The 21,297-nt window shown below is 40.1% G+C and overlaps 1 protein-coding gene across 1 annotated transcript; it reads right to left on the bottom strand.

Annotated features, from left to right (window-relative positions):
* Positions 1-4: 4 nt before the first annotated feature.
* col28a1b (collagen, type XXVIII, alpha 1b) lies at positions 5-20,948 on the bottom strand (the record flags this gene model as incomplete). Its single annotated transcript, XM_080472248.1, has 35 exons — positions 20,802-20,948; positions 19,996-20,162; positions 18,208-18,773; positions 16,494-16,514; positions 16,344-16,403; positions 16,165-16,218; positions 15,830-15,874; positions 15,690-15,716; positions 15,542-15,586; positions 15,418-15,462; positions 14,162-14,215; positions 11,766-11,834; positions 10,956-11,024; positions 10,785-10,853; positions 10,000-10,068; positions 9,811-9,879; positions 8,820-8,888; positions 8,094-8,162; positions 7,440-7,511; positions 7,272-7,340; positions 7,126-7,197; positions 6,859-6,927; positions 6,718-6,786; positions 6,083-6,151; positions 5,945-6,013; positions 5,441-5,509; positions 5,260-5,328; positions 4,322-4,390; positions 4,100-4,180; positions 3,976-4,011; positions 3,483-3,519; positions 2,815-3,363; positions 1,699-1,865; positions 927-1,194; positions 5-177 (listed from the first exon to the last, which is right to left on the bottom strand). Exons 2-35 carry the CDS (start codon positions 20,129-20,131, stop codon positions 5-7), a joined length of 3,543 nt encoding a protein of 1,180 aa, XP_080328374.1. The 5' UTR covers positions 20,132-20,162; positions 20,802-20,948.
* Positions 20,949-21,297: the final 349 nt, after the last annotated feature.

Genomic DNA, 21,297 nt, shown 5'->3' with positions numbered 1-21,297 from the left:
CCGATCAGACCTTGACGCAGGCGTCTTTGCAGTTCCTCTCGGTTGCAAACTGGTTGAGGTTCCCCACACAGCCTCCGAACCAGAACTGAGCGCAGGCGTTCGCGGTGGCGTCGTAATACCACTTCACCACGTAGTCCCGACACGGCCCCGGATCCAGGACCTGACTGCAGCGCTCGGCTGGAGGCCACAGAAAAACACACTCGTCAAAGGTAAGTAAAGTCTGCAGCTTGCTCATGCACCTCTGAGAGGATGCTTTGAACTGTAATGTTTACTAATAGGAAAGGAGTGTCAAATTTTATTTCTTCTATAAAAAGAAACTATTACAGATGAAAATATGTGATATTTTTGTCCAAGTGTCAAGCTCAAAATAAAAAGTGGAAAAGGACCAAAAAAGGACAAAAAACCTGCTGACTAAAGTTTAAAGACAATTTTGCAATCAATTACTGGTTTATACCATCACAATGGGCAAGTTTCCCAACTTTCACCAGCTTGTTTAGTCTTGCAATACTAGTTTATACCACAAGATGGTGTATTGAGTCAAGGAAGACAACAAGGGTAAAAGCTGTTCCGGCAGATCCGAGAGTACGTTTACTGTGTTTTACTTCTTAGTTATGTGTAAACGATGAGATTTTTTTTTTTAATTGCTCAGAACAGAGCACAAAATTATTTTTTAATTGAAACTTTTTTTTTTCAATGAACGAATAACAAACTAACATGTTACATGCCATTTGTGATATTTTAAAACAAACTAATGTGAAACGATAAGCGGAAAGCCCCGATGTCATATTTCGGACATGATGTGTCGCTGATCCTGACACGTGTAAAACGAGTAAAGAATCTTTGCACAGAAGCAAAACGAGACATGGGGAAGGTGTAAAATGCTCCAATTAAAATGATTGAACACTTTCTCCTGCAGATTCTCTCACCTGTGATGGCGTCGGATGGAGGTGGCGGTGGAGGAGTCGGAGGCGGCGTCCTCCCCGCAGATGGAGCATTCAGGGTGGGGGCGGCAGGGCCGATGGCGCCGGTCATCAGCACGCCGCGGGTGGGATCTCTCCCGCCGGCCTCCTTCGCCGGCCTGAACGGCTCCCTGTCGAAGAAGGGAAACCTCGGAGATTCCGAGCCGCCTCGTTCCTCCGTCTTCGGCCTCTGGGGGGCGATCGACTTCCTGTCCAGGTGAGATGGGGGCCTGGGCTGGAAACACAAGAGAAAAAGCTTTAATGTAATCTGTTTATCCACAGACGAATGCATGGAATGGCTCTATTAACTTCACCAAATCTCAACGATTCAGCAGAAATTGTTTTTTATCAAATAATCGAGTGTATTACTGGTGGAGTTCACAGGATCGTAAACAATTTAGCATAAATCTCACACATATTTCAACCAGTTTTAAGATTTTCTTGAGTAAAAGCAGTAAATGTGCAATTTTTGTCACTCCAACTCAATACATTTATTGTTTATTTATACTAGGCATTGAGTAGAAAATTGTTAAAAGGGTCAAAATAATTCATTGAAAACCCTAAAAAGAAAAGGTTAAATATTTCGCTCAGTTATAAAGTAAAAAATGTATCAAACTGTTTTCATTAAAAACAAACAATTATTAAGGAATTCAGGCATGAATCTGAATTTAAGTTGTTAATGTATTTATTTCAATAAAAACAAGGGAAATGAATGACACTTCTCTCTCGTCCTCCTCACCCCGATCTGAACCTTCCCGGAGTCTCCCGTGAAGGTGGGCGTGTCCGTGTCCGTCCTGTCCGGCGGCTCTCGGACGTTTCCGGACACTTCCGGGGTTGAAAACCTGGAGCTGAACGTCTGTCCGTCCACGTCCTCACAGATGCGACTCAGCAGCTTTCTCTCAAGAGCTGAGAAAACATTAGTAACATGTAATAAGTGTTAGTTTTAAAAAAAAAAAAAGAGGTTTTTGTAGAACTGTGCATTTAAAGAAAACTATTGGATTAATGCCATTAGATATTATGCACACCTATAGATTCACGTTTCCCATCTTAAAAGCTGAAACAAATGAAACCATGCTGACTGCTGCATTTTAAACCTGAAAGCTGACATTTGCAGTTTGTTGCCACCAAGTTTTCCCTTTGTGAATAAATCCTAAAGTGCATTTTTAATTATATATTATATATATTATATTTTTCACCAATATCGCCTCCATCCCCGCCATATTTGCTGTTGCTGCTTTGAGATCAAATGATGCGGACATTAGATATTGGTGTTTTCTAACTAAACCATGTGAATTATAAACATGTAAAACTCATCTTGGTCCAAAGAAAGAGGATATAAATATCCGCAGCTCTGAATCTTGTATCTCCCTCTTTACTATAAATGAATGAGCTTGGGAATTATTTTTCCAACATTTCGGCATGACATTGTGAATTTCTGTAGAATGGTAATAAGCAGCTCTGCAGCCGTTTCCAATGGCAACCTACGTAAACACACGCTGAACAACAACAAAAGTTCTTTTTCACATGAAGCACCATTAAACGGAACATTTTTTGGCACAAAAAAAATCCAAGCTTTCATTTACAGTAGTATGTAGTTTGTTTTGTAGTTGCTGATGAACCAAAAGTATTGCTAATCCTAACCCTAACCCTAACCCAGCTCTGCCATCGCTACAATATAACTTGAGGGGATTGAATTTCTCGTTCCCTCGCTTTATTAACTTGAGGGAACGACGACTTATCCCGTTCCCATGTGTTATTTTTTAGTTTTTTTCTCTTTGGCCACTCAGGGGCTCCAGACTTGGGGCAACATTTGATGTCTGTACTTCAGCCTCCAGCCTGACCATGAGGTTCTGACCCGGGAGAGTCTTGAATTCCTCGACCAGGAACACGTGCTCGCTGTCGTAGGCCATGAGGTTGAGCTCCTTCCTGAACTCCTCGAACAGAGGGTCGCTCTGGTTCACCACCCCGATCACAAACGTCTCCACGCCGCTCCGCCGGGCCTCGGCCACTGCCCTCTCCAGACTGACGGGGTCCCTCTTGTCCGCCTGTCCGTCTGTGATGACGACGGCCACCTTCCTCACGCCCGGACGCGCGGCCTGGAACACCTGGTTGGCCTGCTGGATGGCGCTGCCCGTGAAGGTGCCCTCCCCGAGGTAGGTCATGGAGCGCACGGCGGACTTGACGTCGTCCCGGTGGGCCTCCTGCCTCAGGGTGACCACCACCACGTTGATGTGGCTGTAGAGGACCACGCCCACCCGCGTCCTGTCGCGGCTGACCGAGGCGCGGTCGACCAGGGAGTTCACGAAGTCCTTGATGATGTTGAAGTTGTCTGGTCCGACGCTCTCCGAGCTGTCGATCACGAAGACGAGTTCCAGGGGCGTCTGCCGGCAAGCCACCCCGCAGCCTGACCACACACACACACACACACACACACACACACACACACACACACACACACGAAGGAGGGACTCGTGAGCGCAGTCATTTCAGTGCAGAAGAAGAAACATCTGGCGGGTCACTCACTGCAGATGGATCTCACTATTTTGATGATTTCATCCCTCTGTGAAGGAAAAACACAGTTTCTTTAGAAGTGGTTCATTACAGAATTATTCTATTCATGTTAATAGAATAAAATATTGATTCTGTGTGTGTGTGAAAATTTTGAAAAATGTATAATCTGAATAATTAATAATATGTGTATAAACTTAAACTTTCAAAAAATCATTAATATTGTATTTTAAGATAAAATAAGAAAACGTGGATTTCTTTTAAAACTTGTTTACCCATTGTTTTAAAGCATTTATTTTATTTAATTTCCAGTAAATGTCTTTCATGCATTCAAAACAAATGATCGCTTGTCAAAATTTAATCTTGACATTTGAGTGAGCTCTAAATATAAATAAAACTCAATTTTAAAAAAATAATCTGAAAATGAAATTATTCCAGTAACTGAGTTTCTTGCAAAATAATATTGGCAGGTTTTATTCCATTTGTTTTGGTTTTTTTTTTAACTTACGGTGAGTCCAGCTTCTCCCTTTTGTCCCACTCTGCCCTGTCATGTGAAAGGAGAACTTATTATACATTTACTCTTTCAGCAGCCTTTGGAGCAGAAACTTTGAATCTAAATTCAAATCCAGTACCGTGGGTCCGACGGCTCCGGGCTCTCCGGCGTCCCCTCTGTCCCCCCGTTTGCCTTTCTCCCCTCTGAGCCCTCGATCGCCCTACAAGGACAAAAAAAAAAAGGACAATTTCTCAGCCTATATGACAAAAATGTATTTGCCTCCGGTGAATAATTGAATAACAAAGTTTCCGATTATGGCTTTGTTTTCTTGATAAGTTTAATTTTCCATCCTTGACGTTACCTTGTCTCCCTGCAGACCCTGTCCTGGAGGACCTCTGGGGCCGGGGACACCCTGAAATCCCGGCTCTCCCTGGAAACAATCAGCACAATATGCAACTGTCAGCACAATATGCAACTGTCATCACGTGCAGGTATCTTCCTTTGTACTACAGAAACAATTCATTCAGTTTTGACTCATGTGCTGGGTGTGATTTGTCATTTTCCACAACTGGGGAAGGATCACAAATCAATCTGAAAATAGGAAATTTGAAGAAACGGAAAAAATAAAAATATAAAAAGCAAAAAACAACACCGGTAACTAGCAAAAATGGAGCTAAGAGGCATAAAAAACGGACAGGACGGTGGCCCAAATTGAGCAAAATTCACATATTTTAGTTGAAAGTTAGTTTGAGTGTCGCTTCAGGATGTAATAATGTAGGGAGGCGAGTTTAGGAACTAAAAGGTAAACATGATAAAAACTAGGCAAAATGTAAAAAACCCCACAAAAAACTCGGATCAAACTAAATTGAAAGCGTCTCATAATAAGATGAAGTATTAAGGTGGAAAGCAAAGGCGGAATCAATTGAAATAAGACATAGAAATAGGAAAATGACAATAAAATTACTGATGAAATGGTATTAAAAGATAAATCTGAGTGACAAAAAACAAATATAAATAAATAAACGTTTGTACTGATTAACATAATCACACCAGAGAATCTGAGTGTCCAGGTCACACATGTATTTCGAGGTAAACCATAAAGTGCTTTAAAAACCAAAGAATCCATTCAAAATGTATCTTTAAACTCACTGTATCGAGTCTAGCTACCGTCAATTGATGTAATGCATCGAGTATTAATAATTCAGTGACTTTTCTCAATGCTAATGCTGCATAATATCCACTGGTTAGGTCGTAGCTGTCAGTCGAAGTGGATTATCACAGATTTTAGGAGTCTGGTACCTTTTGTCCTTGTATTCCCTCTCCAGGTAACCCCAGTGGACCCGGGGGTCCAAACTGCCCGACTGAACCCTGCAGACAGAGAAATACCATGAATGTAAAAGTCAGAGCACCACTGCCATTAATAGTACAGTTTCCAATAATATAAAAACAAACAAACATTGTTTTAATCTGAGAGGATTACCTTAGGACCAATTAGGCCGATTCCTGGTGGCCCAGCAGGTCCAGAAGGTCCGGGTAAGCCCCTGTCTCCCTAAACATACGACTTCTATTAATTGTGAAACATTTATCATTTTGTTGACATATTATTGCTATATAGTTGTCAGTAATTGCCAAACCTCCTGACTGTTTAATCATGAAATACCAGTTTACACCACAAGATGGTGTATTGAGTCAAAGATGACAACAATGGCTGAAGCTGCAGCTGCAGTTTACTGTGTTTGACTTTTTAGTTATGTGTGAAACCTTCAGAATATTTTCAAATAATTGCTCAAGATCATTTCATTCATTCTCATTAAAATTGTATTTGTTCTATAAATTCAGAATAACAATGAAATATATATTTGCATTTCTGGACTGTGCGTGATATTAGTTGTATACTAGTTTTGGTCAAATCAATTTTAAAATAAGTTAACTGTGGGGCAAAAAAAATGCCACATTCCTATTATTTTTTAAGCATTTCTTGTACCTTAGGTCCCGGTAAACCAATCCCATCAGGTCCAGTCTCTCCTGCCAGCCCAGGCGGTCCAGGAAGTCCCTGAGACGCAGCGATTAAAGGTGACAACATGGATCTGATTGTGACACTTTAGAGTAGATTAATACTCACTGGAAGTCCGGGGAATCCTTCACCTTTCAGTCCAGGTGGTCCGACGGGTCCTGCTGACCCTATGTCGCCCTGCAGACCAAATTCTACTGAATTACTTTACGGTGGGCGACAGTTAATTTCCTCACATTTAAAGAATTATCCTTTTACAACACATGACAAACCGGAAATTTTAATAAAAGAACTGAAACTTCAGCAATATTACGTCTCAGTTCACCATGTGCTTTATGAACTACAGACCACACTGAATCATTACACTATTTACATCTTCAAAGACATTAAATATTTGGCCACATGAAGCTGGAAGTAAAAAAAAAAAAAAAATAGCAGTCTAGTTTGTATTATGATCAGAATAAAATTCTAGAAATTACCTTCAATGTAGAAATATTTCTCTACTTGTAATCCTGATAAAGTGAACTGACGTGCCACATAATACAGACTAAAGTGTGCCCCTGCTGGTCAAATAAACATATTGCAGTTAATGTCAGAATTCTGCAAATCTTTGACTTTACAGTAAAAAAAAAGAAAAAAAAAGACAATTCTTGAAGAATGCAGTCCTTTCTGGGAACAGTAGTCTTAAATTGCTTTCTAATCGGAGACACAGTGCCTCAACCACCCGCCCCCGAAACAGATCTCACCTTGGGTCCAGTTAGACCAACCCCCGGTTCGCCCATAGCTCCAGCTGCACCTCGAGGTCCCGCGTCTCCCTGAAACCACAAATCAAAAGGATGAACCGACGCCGTGACTTTAATCAGGAAATGAGCACAACGTGGGCTCACCTTAGGACCGGGTATCCCCCTGCCTGGAGGTCCAGTCATCCCCGGGGGGCCCATGACTCCGAGTAGACCCTAAAGAGAGAGGAAAAAACAAAAGCTTATCATGATGAGACACATGAGATCAGAAAGAGGCTGTAACAGATCATAGACTCGTGGATCTAGAAGAAGACCAGGTGTTTGCATCAAAAACAACAAAAAGAAGGTGATATTGAACAAAATCATCTGAAATCAGATTTTATGGTTCATTCATACTAAAAGTCAGGGTCGTACCTTCGGCCCCATTGGCCCCACAGGACCGACTGAACCAGGCTGACCTCTGGTCCCTCGGTCTCCTCGGTCCCCCTGCAAGCACAAGACAAAACACTTCATACGAAGAAGACCTTCAAATTGAAATTGTACATTTCATTGGCTGTTACCTTTGCCCCGGGGGCTCCTCTACCGGGGGCCCCGTCTGGCCCCCTGGGCCCCGGTAAGCCAACGTCACCCTGACGTGGTGCAACGAGAATAAAGTGAAGCACAGTCGGGTAAAAAATAAATTTAAATACTTTTTTTTTTAAAAGAAAGAGATCGAAGCTGCTTTTTACCTTCTGTCCCGGAGATCCGTCGTCTCCTGGCTCACCTGGGAAACCCGGTAACCCCTCGGCTCCGGGGTCCCCCTGAAAGAGGAAAATACCAGACCGGCCACACAAGTATATATATATCATAACACTCCTGGAATTACACACACATAATCATAGACTTTCTACAAACTAGGAAAACCCAGTAAGATACGGTGCAAAATCTTAATTGTCTCAAATAAAGAAATTCCACCTTAACTGATGTAAACAATCTGCTGGGCAACATTTAACTTTCAATTTGGAAACATGAGAAGAATTTTGTTTAGTTTTTCTTCCTCTCATTAACAAATCACATGTAACCTTTTGAAAGCAAGCTGGGAGATTATTTCCCCTTATAGTCTCATAATCTGTGGAGTCTTTGTTACAAACAAATTGTATAAAGAAAAACTAAAGCAAAGTGTGACGATCAGAAATGTGACTAAATGACACAACATGGATTTTTGGGAATAATTTGCTTGACAGTTATTTGAAATAGCTATAACTGGGTTCTCTGGTCTTATAGTGACGTTACACGTAAAATTTAACATTACAACATCGACTACATTTGTACATTTATTTAATGTGTATGTGGCTGGTTCCCCCCACCCCCACCCCCTCCATTTTTAAGTATAGAAGACTTACTTTAGATCCTGGTTGGCCCACACCTCTCTCACCGGGGAGTCCAGGTTCCCCTGCGAGTCCCTGATTCCCCTGCAGACACATGCACACGGTCAGAGACGTCGTATATATATATATAGAAATATATAGAGCAAGGACAAACGGCCTGGCCTGATTCATTAAATTCCTGCATAAAGTGTGTAAAATAGCAAGTTCATGCAAATATATTGCAGCTTTAATTTGCATGTAATGTAATCCTAACACCATGAGAGACGTGGTATGCAGTGAGGAGGATTCTAATTCTGTTTAGATGAGTACGGTCTGCTTCCATATTTCTTTGCTCACGCAAACCAGTGTGATGTTTGTAAATCAGCTTTCACTCTTAAGTAGATCGAGTCCATAGTGTGCACTTCTCTAAAAACGTCCCGCAGGTTTCCTAAAACAACAACACTGTGATTTGAGTCAAACTCTGTTATTCTCCCAGACAAATCATTGAAATGAGCCTGAACATCATAATCACGATCATTAGTTCATAAGTTATTCGCCGTCTCTGCTCGGCTCTTTGAGTGAGACGGCGAATGAAATCGACTCATCTGAGTGACAAGCAGCTGCAGCTCACGCTCACGTCCGTCTGATCAAATATTCAGCAATTTACATACAATCAGACTGTCAATCATGCTTAGCAAGTGGATTTCTACTTCTGAGACAAACGTCCTGTCGGGATAGAAGGGAGGCTGTGGACCGGTTTACCTTGGGTCCTGTTATTCCGGGGCCGGGGGGTCCTCTGGGTCCTGCAGGTCCGGCCAGACCCTGATCTCCCTGAGAGACGTGAAGATCAATCATCAAACAGAGGATGAGGTTTAATTTATCCTCTTTCAAAAATAAAAAATGTAAAAATCAAATCTCGGACACACAGGTGGTGCCCCGAGGAGCTGATGGAGGTCAAGGGTCATGCTCAGGGAGCTTCTCTAACCAGTAGTTTAGTGGAACACATTTCCTCCCAATAAATAACTTCATATAAAAAGGTAAGGAAGTTTTCTGTTTTTTAAGAATAACCCTTTTTGCTATGAACATGCAACAACTTGCACAGTAGCAAGTCTGTATATGTGTGATATATGTAGAAAGAAATAAGTAATCTTTTTACCCATGTGCGCCCCTGGTGGTCTAATAAATATACTGCAGTTAATGACAATTACTCACATCCTGCACATTTACTCTAGCAGGCTGGATTAGACTCTCTGCCGGGCGGATCTGACTTTAAATCCTCAATTTATTCAACAGTTATGCTGTGCATCAATTTTCTATATAAGATCCATTATAAAAGATGCACGGTTTTCAAAATGTATTCGAGGGCTTCTGGTGAGATTTACAGGAAATTTTGTTTAAAAAGCAATCGAATTCAAGATAAAACTACTGAAACAAGCATTTTAGAGCTTGATTTATTACAAGTCTAATGGAGATCAATGAAATAGAATCATTATTAACAGTTGCAACAGCTGCTCACTATATATACAGTATATAAAGATTACCAGATGAAAATATCATGAGAAGATTTTTTGTCGCGTATTGATCCCAATGGATTAAAAATAATATTTCAAAGATTGAAAGACAACATCAAATTTAAAAAAAAAAAAAAAATGGGAAAAAATAGTTAAAATCCCTGACATGGACGATGAGAATTTCCTTCCATATATAAACAGCGGTGTCATCAGTATACACATCATCATTGCAGTTTTTCTACCTTTTCTCCTTGAAGTCCTAAACCAGGAGGACCCACTGGACCTGGAATACCAGGCGGCCCATAGTTTCCCTGAGCAAAAGAAAAAACCACACACAAGAAATACAGTAAATAAAATACTGAGGCTGTAAAAATGAGACGTACCAAAGCGGAACGCTTGTCTGGATTTGGGTTAAATTCATGTTTTCTCACTTTATCGCCTTTCATGCCCAGACCAGGCGGCCCCCGGCTTCCTCTGGGGCCGTTGTAGCCTCGATCGCCCTGAAACAAAGACGCTTATTAATAAAGATGTCACTGTTTTGTTATGTTTTTAAGCTTCTTCACAACGCTTCTCTAGTTTGACCTCATCTATCTATTTTAAATGATATTTAAATCACTGGAGACTGTTTTTAGCTTTTTAACCCAATTGTTTGAATTTAATGTATTGATATAGTGAAACTATCAGTATAAAATACAGTATTCCGTTTTTATGTATAAAAATGACAAATGAAAGAAGAAAATTATTTAGTAAATTGTACTGTACCATCTTGTACCATTTTTGCTTCTTTATATTGTCTGAAATAGATTTGTCTTGATAATGAGAGGTTCTGAATTCATGAGACGACGTGTATAAATTATTGGGGGGAAAAAAATCTCAGCTGCAAGTTTCCGGGAATTGTATTTGTACTATTTATGCACACATACAGAGTTTTTATGGATTCTTGTATTCTGTTTTGCACAAATAGCACATATGATTAAAAAAAGAAAACACCCTGATATTGTAATATGATGATATTGAGTAGAAAAACTGAACCAAATATTAGATGTTTTTCATTTGCAAATAACATTCTCATTTATTTATTTAGACAAAAATAAAAAGTCAAATATAAAATGACAAAGGGCATCAATTTAGGGTAGCGTCATTATGCAAAGATGCATATTATAATTTTTTTTATTAATATTGCTCTTTTCTCTCACTGTTCAGATGCTTCACCCACTTTAGATCCTGGAAATCCCTCTCCAGGAAGCCCAGGGTTCCCTTGAGCTCCGGTTGGTCCCGGAGGTCCCTGAAACAAAACCATTTTTGATTTAAAAAAATAATAATAATAATAAAAATCTACAAAACAGTTAACTCCAAAAATATAGAAGTAGTTTTGATTCCTACTCACTGGTAGTCCTGGTTCTCCGATCCCGACTGGACCGACGGGACCGGGTCTTCCCAGGATGCCCTTTTCTCCCTGGAAACACAAAACTTCCAGTATCCTAACACGTCTCCCGATTCTCTCCGTTTGAAAGAAAATGTGATGTGTCTCATGAAAGAGTCCAAAGATGGGAACTAATTTACCAAAGAACTTTTGTTTGGGGGAAAAAAGTGAATTAAACCCAAAAAAGATGTGAATGAAAGAATAAATTCATTTAATAAATTGATTCTACACCAGTCAGCCCAAACATTATGATTACTATCTTTTTATTGCAGAATATGTTAGCAGGTGGGATATATCAGGAGGTAATTATGTATTTAATTATGTATTTATGCTGTTAAAATTTGATCTGTAAGAAAGAGTAAATGTCTAAGTGTGAAGGTCTGAGCGAGTTGATGGTTTATAAGATCGTCTCCAAACCTCCTGCTCTTCATTGAGTATCAGTTTAATTCAGTTGAACTTTATTTCTGAAGGCAACACATTTTCAAGGCAGTTTTACTGAGAAAAAGCAATAATTCAACATGCGCAAACAAAGGAGAAAGGGGAAAAACTCAGCAGTCTAAACCTACAGCAGCTCCACTAGAAAATGGCCTGAACCAGCCTGAACTGTGAGCTTTATGAAATAGAAAAGAAGTCGAGACTCAAACTGAGAGCTGGTTCCCAGTTTCAGCTACCAGACTGCAGTGGTCAGTGTATATTTCTATACAAGTTTGTTGCAGCAAAAAGTAAAATCTTCACAATATTGGGTCATAATGTTGTGGTCTGATCATTTTTTACCTTCGCTCCAGGGAATCCAATTCCTATATCTCCCGGTGGTCCTGGTGCACCATTAGTCCCTCGGTCTCCCTGTGACAAGTAAACAAATGTTCAATGCAGGGGTGTCAAACACGCGGCCTGTGGATCCAAAACCGGCCTGCCTGATGGTTTTATCTGGTCTTTGGAGTAACTTTGCACTGAGCAAAAAATAAATAAATCAAAAAATTTAATTACTGTGTTCACAAAATGGAAAAGAAAATCTAGATAATTCATAACTGACCGCATCTCATTTGACGGCTGTTTAATCGTTTATATCACTGTACACACGTTGCCTTTCATGGTTTTCATCTATTATAGTTTTACAAGCTAATTCCCCAAAAGTTTTCTGTTTGTTTGTGTCTCCTGGGAAGCTGATTACCACTCAACAACTGAAGGACCTGATTATGGTCAAGATTGTTCTAAAAACTCAGATTCCAGACAGTCTGAGTGTTTTCTGTGCCTGACTCGTCGCCGCCGCAGCAGCGACTGCTTATAACCACATCATATTAATTCACGATTTAAGAGTTTTTTGTTTTGATATGAAGGTGAAATTCATGTCTTTTCCACTTTGTGGGATTTAAAGTGTACTGAAAATAAAAAAGATACCACAAGACAATTATTCTTTTACTTTAACCCGTCAAACCAGATTCCCCACATTGTGTTTCAACATGTTAAGCAAAGAAGAATTACACTTTATTCCTTTTCATAAAACTCTTTACTCTGATGTCTGGACGTTGTTGTTAAAATGCTCTAAATCGGGAAGAAGTTCCCCCAGATAAAGACGTCTTTGTTGAGAAGCTGCAGCTCTCTGGTGAAGGAGGCATCAGCATCTTATTAGCCCCGGAACACATTTTAAAGGTCATTTTTATGTTACTTTTTTGGGTCCCAAAACTGATATGTGAGAGACGTTTTGTGGGAAAGTGTGCTGCATGTGAAGGGTGAAAAATAATTCTGAGACAAATACCACCTTAAATAGCATCAGATGGTGAAAACGATCCTCTTTTAATTTACAGGATTATAGTTTTCTTTGGACTGTAACTGTATAATGGCATTTTTATTTGGATAAATTAAGAAAATGTTGTTGCAACATGTTCATCGATGTATTTTATTGAACAATAAAAAAGCAATTGGTGTATTTCTACAGCAGATTGTGATGACTCCAACTTTTGCCAAACTAAATATTATGCAAGCTGGTGTATTTCCTGGTTTAATGCATGAATTATCAATTAAAATATGGTTCTGTTTTGAGAACTAAACATGAACTGATAAGAAAATATTTAAAGAATCTTTCATCATTTCTACTTTTTTAAAAATAATTTATGCTTTTTTTTCCCCGTCTTTGCAAGACTAAAAAGACCATGAAGATTATATTCCGTCATGCAGCATTCCGCTATAGATCTATAAAAGAGTTTGCAAATTGTTCCAGCGCATACATGGTTTTATTTGTGTACTTCAACTCTACATGATTTTTTGAAGGAATAATTGAATGTATGCACAACATCTCACAAAATTGAAGTAAAAACTCAAAACTGTCATTGCGTTTTGGGTGTTGGTTTCCATGACAACGGTGCTCAGAGCCAATGAAAACACTACATTTGAGAACAACCTAAGGTGTCCCTTTTTAAAAACACTCCGACTCTGGAAACGGGGAGGAAACGCAACTTTCCAGAAACGCTGTTATTGCGTTTTTCAGCTCATGCACAGTAGACGGACAAAAACAATATTTGCCCCAGAGTGTCATGTCCCAGTAAATATTCTCCTGGGACTTGGTAGTTTTATAATGTTGTGTACTCGCCATTGTTAATATTTATACCATATCGTTCTCTGCGTATGTGTGTGTGGTTTCATTACAAAAACAGAGAACTAACCCCCACTAGTGGCCCAGCATGATAACATCATTTTCAGTGATTCAGCCATTTTTTTCGTGAAAGCAGACAAAGTTTTCAAAACGTTGCCTGGTCAACTCGTAACTTTTCTGAAATGGAAATATGAGACTGATGCGTTTTCACTTGAGAACGTGTCGTGTAAACTTGACCTTAACTGTATGTTTGCGGGTGATTATGTGAATATTTTTGTAAATATTAGCTAAGATGAGCTTCAACTTCCAGGAAATTTTTGGGAAGAAGGAAAAATTGTAATATTTCTGTTTTGTTTTGTTTTTTTGGAAGTTTGAGGTATAAATTCATATATGGAGTGATTTCTTTCCCAATTGATTTAAATTAGATAAACCTGCTAAAATGAGTTGGCACATGTGCCAAATCCTGCTTGTTGTTCATTGATTACAGCCACATGCTACTTTAAACACTAAGAAATCCTGCTTGAAACCATAACATCTGTGTTGGCAGAAAAGACGGTCATGTCATGCATTTTGAACTTACTTTAGCTCCTGCTGGGCCTTCAGGACCTCCGTCTCCTGGTAGCCCGACCGCACCCTGCAAAGCAAAACACACAAACCTCCAATCTCACATTCAAACGTCCTTTAACCACATATGACTTTGCATGACCTACGTACAGGTCAAACCCGAGCCATCACCGGGGAACGTAAAAAATCCAACAGGATTAACACCCATGACTTTCATGTCATTGGATTCTCAGAGTCTGTAGCTCACAAAATAACAGCGTTATACTGACACTGTGCCAGTAGTACAGAAGAGGAAGAGTGGCACTGGGCGGCCAGGTCCCTGCGCTAATCCCACCACACAAAGTCTGTTCCTGCAGAAGAATAATATCCTGCAAGCCTGGATTCACAGCTTTGGATGGCCACATTAGTATCAGGATTACCCATAATCCAATATTCACATTCCATTAGTGCAGAGACCAATAAAAGGCAAATTCCACTTCCATTTTTCATATTGGAGCGAGAGAGCGCAGACTAACGTCTACCTATCATGATGTCCGAGTGGTAATAAATTTGTGGTAGTGAAATTACTCTTGAGAGGAATCAGAGGAGGAAGTGACAGGTAGTTAAAATATAATTAATTGGCCCTGTGAAGTAACAATCTCTCATCCATTCAATTTAATAAACATCTTTATTAAACACCCAAAAATGCTGTTCTTTGAAAGATGATTGAAACATAATTTGTTTTTTTTTGTAATTATTTGAATCGATTTAAAGTAAATAAGCTCTTTGAGGCTGCACAAAGCTAAACAGAGTCAACGTCATTATTTGACTTTGAATATCACATTAACAAAAACGTTTCTCTAAATCATCCGCACCGAGCCATTATTAGAAATAATGAGAATTAATCAAATTGTTATGAAGACATTTCACTCAAACTTAAAAGTGAACCAGATTCTGCCATTGCAAAGGTTCCTTGAAGAAAATACAATAAGACAGTCTACGACGTGAAACATGGTGTAGTAGCGAGTACTCTAATGTGTTCTCAAGACACTCATTTTCATTCGATATTACTTGGTGATTCTAAATTGCTCTGTTTGAATTTGAATGTGTGTGATCTGTCTCGGGTGTCTCCTACCTTCCCCTCACTGCAACCCCAAGATGAATACAGTGGTACAGAATATGAAGAAGTGGATGAGAGACTCGAAAAGTTGGAAAAAAAACCTCTTGTTTTTATGAGGTTCAAAACCAAACAAAGATTCCCAATTGTTGCTGCCACCTTAATACTGACTCTACCTGTTCTCCTTTTGGTCCACGTGAGCCAAGACGTCCCTCCGGTCCCTGCAGAGAAATCCTCAACTCATTACAGGAACAAAGCTTTTAGTATTTATTTGAATCACTTCGTAAATAAAGGCCGTACGGCGTCTCCTTTTTCCCCAGGCGTGCCGCAGTCTCCTCTGTCCCCCTAAAAGACAAAACCCCAGATTAGAACCTTTGTTTGTTTTTCTATTCATGTGAAGATCATCATGTAGAGTGAAGCAGGAGACCATCAGCATCCAGTCACTAACCTTGTTGCCCTTGTAACCTGAACGACCCTGTTGAAAGTTGTTGAATCAGTGACTGATCTGGTATAAATCCATTTAACTGAGTAGTGGCACCATTAAAAGTGCAGTTTTTTAAATTAATTTAAAAAAATAAAAATTTTTACCTCCGGGCCTTCACTTCCTGGTCGACCATTCAAACCTGGTTCCCCCTTTAAAAAGAAGCCAACTTTAAAACTGCGTTATATGAAACAGACATTAGTTTCAAGAGTTGGAAACTCTAGCATTTCTCCAGCATGTCTACAGTTCTTCCACATTATCATACATGGTCACAAAATACATGATGATGTAGTTCTGCTAAACATTGATACGCCGTTATTCAGTCCACCGGATTGATATTTTACCCTGTAAAGAATAATTAGCGAGACCAGATTTGAATATAAAGTCATTTAAATATATTAAGTGACTGTCCTTCAAAGATTGTATTTGAGTGACGACTTACCCTCGCTCCTTTAAGACCAGGCAGCCCTCTGAAACCTTGGTCTCCTTTTCTACCCTGAAAATAATCCAGATTTAAGAGCAAATACACACAGAGCAGCCCAGGTGTCAAGATATTTCTGTCACTGCGTGAGAAAATTCTCCCAATACGCCGATGACACTGTCTTATTTCCGAAGACTTACGGGGCTTCCTGTGGGTCCTCGCTCTCCTCTGTCACACAAACAAAATTGGGCCTGAGGACACTAATACAGACGAGAAACGAAGCTTTAGCACAGCCAAGTATGCAGAAATGATTTAAGATGTGAAAGTGTGAATCGCTTTTAAAAACTTACCCCTTCAAATGCAACCACACCCTGGAAGCAGAAAGACGAAACGCAAATGTGAACTGCAGTTTAGTTAAAGGTTATAACAGCAACGCTACAGGAGAAAGCCAACTTTATCTTATAATTTGAGCATGATTCACCTATTAGGAGTCCAAACATTTGATATTAATTACCCTTATAGCCGAACTGCACATTATTGTATTGTCAGACAGAAACTACAAATATCAAGCAACATATTGTCAAGAGTTAAAAATGATGGGAGCTTCAGTTCTATTTTCCAAGATAACTTCAATTTTCCATATCTGGCAGATTTCAATATCACTGTCTGTTCTCTAAGAAGGTCATGTAATGAATATGTGACATGCTGCTGAATCTTGGCTGTGATTGGGCGGTCACATTGCAGATATCCGTCAGTTAAACATTTATGGTGTTCAAAGGGAAACAAACTGTCACATGTACTGGTGATTAAAACAAATACTGTAGATTGTTTCTGTGATGTGATAATCGAGCTTTACTGGAAATCTCCTCCGTTTTACTTAATCTAGTGGTTCTTCATTTGATTTGTTAGGAAAATATAAATAACACGCTTTCTACAATATAGAGAAGAATTCGGAACTTGGTTTGAGAGTGATTATGTCTGCCAATCGTTGGCTTCACTGTAATATTTAGCAAATCAGAGATTTTAAAGGTTTGGGGGTTTTTTTTTAGTGTGGAAGTCTCCTGCAAAAAATGTTTGGGATCACTGAATTAATGAACTCTTAAATAGGATCTAGTCCTGGACATGTATTTCACATAATCTGGATACAGATTATATATCCAATAGAAGGTAATATTTTCATAGTATAACATATAATGAAATAATGTAAAGTCATTTTCTTTTAGGGCAGTTTGTTCAAAAAAGAAAAAAGAAAAATCAATCAGTTTGACATTGAATAAAATGTTAATTCCAAATAGAAATATTCCTCTCATTTATCAGTTTTTTTTCCGACAGTTCCACATGCAAATTAATGTGATTTCACATTTCTGGAAGGAGGAACAAAACCCTGCCAGTCTCTCAGGCAGAGCCTGACCTCCTGCAGATATTTGACATTTATGTGTCGTGAAGGAAAATGCAAAGCAGGCTGGGACCCCCATGCAGACACAACGGCGTGAATTAAGACTTGAACCCACTGTGAGGACAGAGAGTCCAGGAAAATGGCAACATAAACCCGGTGGAGGAGCCATGGGGAGCACCAGGATTTTAATCCAGACACAACAGCAGCTGGTGACGTTCACACCTTTTACCAGAGCAGGAATTAGTGCGTTTGCCTCTTTAAATGGTAAAGATATAAAGACCGCTGATATACTGTGTGAGGTATGGTCCACTGGCAGCTTGCCGGTTTCCATCCCAATACTTTACAGCCCGTGGGCCAATTATAAAATATCAATGGTTCAATTATTGGTTTCAAGGGTAATTGGGGGGATCTTGAGTAGATTTGAACAATCCTTCAATCAAAATATCACATGCAGTTAGTCCTTTAGCTTCCATAATCTCATAAATCCTTGTAGTAATTGTATTCACTAACACTTAATGACATTTTCGTGGCCCTCATAACAGTGACGTTCTCTTTTTCCTGAGATATCTGAAGAAATCGGTGAAGATGGGGAATGACGGAAGTGTCATGTCAACATATCTGCACATCATTAAAAACTTTGAAGTTGTGGTTTTTAAGCCAACACTCACCATCTCTTTCAGGAGCTTCTCCTCCAGCTGAGGGTCCTGGAGACTTTGGACGAACTGCTGAGCGGGCGCGCTAGCGATGGCTCGCAGCTTGGCGTTGTTCTGACTCTGCTGGGCGATGTCCGACAGCCCCACTGCGAAGAACTTGATCCCGTGACCTTTGGCCTCGGCGGCAGCCGCTATCACGTCGGGGTTGCGGGGATGGTCCACGCTGTCCGTCATCAACACGGCGACCCTGACGCTGTCCGCCGGCGTCTCCTGCACCAGCAGCTGCGTGGCGTTTCTGATGGCGTAGGTGGTGTAGGTGCCGTGGCCGATGTAGTTCATGGTACTGACTCGACCGTGGAAAGAATCCAGGTCTTTCCAGGCGGTGAACCTTTGCTCCACGGACACCGAGCTGCTGTACTGGAGCGCCGCCATCCTCACCTTCAGCGTCCAACCGACAAGCTGCAGCATGGCGAGCCGCGTGCTGAAGCTCAACACGAAGGTCTTCTGCTTCTCGAACAGGAATATCTTTGCGCTCTCAGAGCTGTCTAGGATGAAGGCCACTTCTAGTGTACATGTCGGAACTGTGGGAAAAACCAAATATTACCAATGTGTAGAGATGTATGGAAACATATAAACACCATTATATATTTTTGATATTTTTCCATTCATACGAGAGTGACCAGAACCGATCCCAGTGAAGAGCGGGTGAAGGTATGATGGACCCTAACTTGCCACCAGTCCATCACTGGGCAAACTCAGACACACCCACATTACCACCAACCAGCCAATTAAAACTACCAGATTAACCTTAAATGCATGTTTTTGGATTGATTGAATTAAAGTACCATGGAGAAAACGCCATGCGGACACAGAGAGAACATGCAAACTTCACATAGAAAGGTCCAGAGAACAATTTCCAGCTCAAGTCTTTGCAGTATGATTGCTTTTATATCCTTTTTGTGGACAAAGTGATGGAAATACCAGCATGTTGATGTTGCGATACTCTGAATTCATTTGTTTTGCAGCAGTCAGTCAAAACAAAGAATGGCTACATTTAAATATTTTTTATATTACTAGTTTACTCAGTGTACCAGCATATAACCTTCATTCATTACTCCTCTATGCCACTTTGTACATCTGAGAGATGCAAATATCTCGATCCTCGATAATTGTGAGCAGCGACAGGTGTCAAAACTACAATATTCTTGGTATGATTTGAAAGTGCAAACTGACAAAAGTCACAGCTTTCCGTTCGATGAAGCAAAACGCTGATGCCCAAGTTGCTCCCGATGGTGTGTCGCACCTTGCACGTGTGTGTGAATGACTGTGTGAGGAAATGGATGCGTGTAAAGGATCATGTGCATTGAAGCAACTTAACTAGTAAAAAACTACTTTATAAATTTGCTATTCAACCCGCCTTTGTGATTCATCTGAGTGAGACTTGATAACTGAAACCTCTGAACTTCCAGTTTAATGACTCAACTCTGCAATATTCTTAGTGTGAACAGATATTCTGTATTTGGTAACTACAATGTTTGAAAGGTGTGATGATGGTAAAACGTTCCAAAAACCAGCTGTAAAAGATTTTCCCAGAATATGTTATTGTTGTAAAGTTACTAGATGATTTGACCTCTGTGATGTGAATTTGATATAAAAATATAAAAGAGCAAATTCACCTTGGAAAACACTCTTTTTACTGCAATACTTGGTTTGGTGACTCGACTACTCCGCCTGCCTGAACTCTGCTGTCTTCTATGTGACCTTCTCTCATCGACGTCGGACGACCGTTTGAAAACGACTTACCGTTTTCTCCATCGTTGTGCAGCCTGTAGTTGTTTCTGCGTCCCGTCTTCCTCCTCTGGCTGGTGGCCTGGTGCACAAGCGCCAACAACAGGAGGCTTAGCCCCAATCCTCTGCTCAGGTTTCCCTTCAGTAACATCTCCACTGTGGCACTGGACGAAGTTGGAGAGCTATGGTGTGAGAAAAGCAGTAAATAACCCACATTGTTCATTTGAAATTCATTTGTTTTGTCCACCATGGAAACTACATTCAAACATGGAGCAGCCTTTTTTTTTTTTTTTAAATAATGATTTCCTTGACATGCTCAAATGGTACTTAAAATACACTTTACAGGAGTGTTTTACAAGATTCAGAAAAAGTGAGGACAATCCTTGCAAACACTAAGTTTTTAAACACACCAACTAATACATGAAAAAGTGGGGTCATTCACTGAAAAAAAATCGAGCATGAATTCAGCAATTCATCAAGCTTCTACCTTATGACTGATATGATTACTTTCGGGCTCAGCTCACTGACGTATGTCCTTTGTAGTCTATATATTATCAAGAATTATCCCTTTGTGCACCTTTGAGGTACCAAACTTATTCAGATTTTATGAGAAAGGGCACATAGGCATGCTATGTGTTATGCTGGACCCCAAATACAAAGTGAATCACATAAAAAAGAAACTCAAATGCACTTTTCCACCTTTAGATCTCAGCAAGATATCATTTACATGCATGAAAGTTGTAGTGCAGAAGAGAGCTCGCAATAAAACAGAGTATATTGACAAATTACCTAAAGTATCATTCATTTATTTGCAGCCAGACCTTGTAATCCTGTCAGGTGTGGTTCTTTGTGCGGCATTTCTCCTCGGATTCAGGTCCCCGCACGCCAGGCTGTGATGAAGTGAGGACCATCGGATGAGCTGATGTGCAGCTGATGTGCAGTGATGTGTCCGTATTGTGAAGCAGAGAGGCTCTGGGGCCGCTCCAACGTTTCCCAGCTCCTCCAGTTCAGCCCTGTGTGACACTGTGAGTCCTGCTCACAGACACAGTGCATTCCTGCAGGGTGTAGATACTGTATGAGACACACAGATCTCACATAGTCAACGTTACACATGTTCATCAAAACAAAGAAAAGTGAAAATTGAAAACTCACATCTTTTTAATAAAGGTACCCCAATTTATTATAAGAGTAAAACTGGATAAAGAGGCTTGGTTATTGACAATTCAGTGGCTCTAACTGGTAATTTCCCACATATTTGGAGCATGCTGTTCACTTTGATGTTATTGGTTGTATTTGTTATTGTTATTGTTATGGACA

The sequence above is a fragment of the Lipophrys pholis genome (assembly GCF_963383615.2).
Source record: "Lipophrys pholis genome assembly, chromosome: 9".
Taxonomy (NCBI): Eukaryota; Metazoa; Chordata; class Actinopteri; order Blenniiformes; family Blenniidae; genus Lipophrys; species Lipophrys pholis.
The sequence above is the reverse complement of the archived record's forward strand: the minus strand, read 5'-3'. Positions and strand labels throughout refer to the sequence as shown.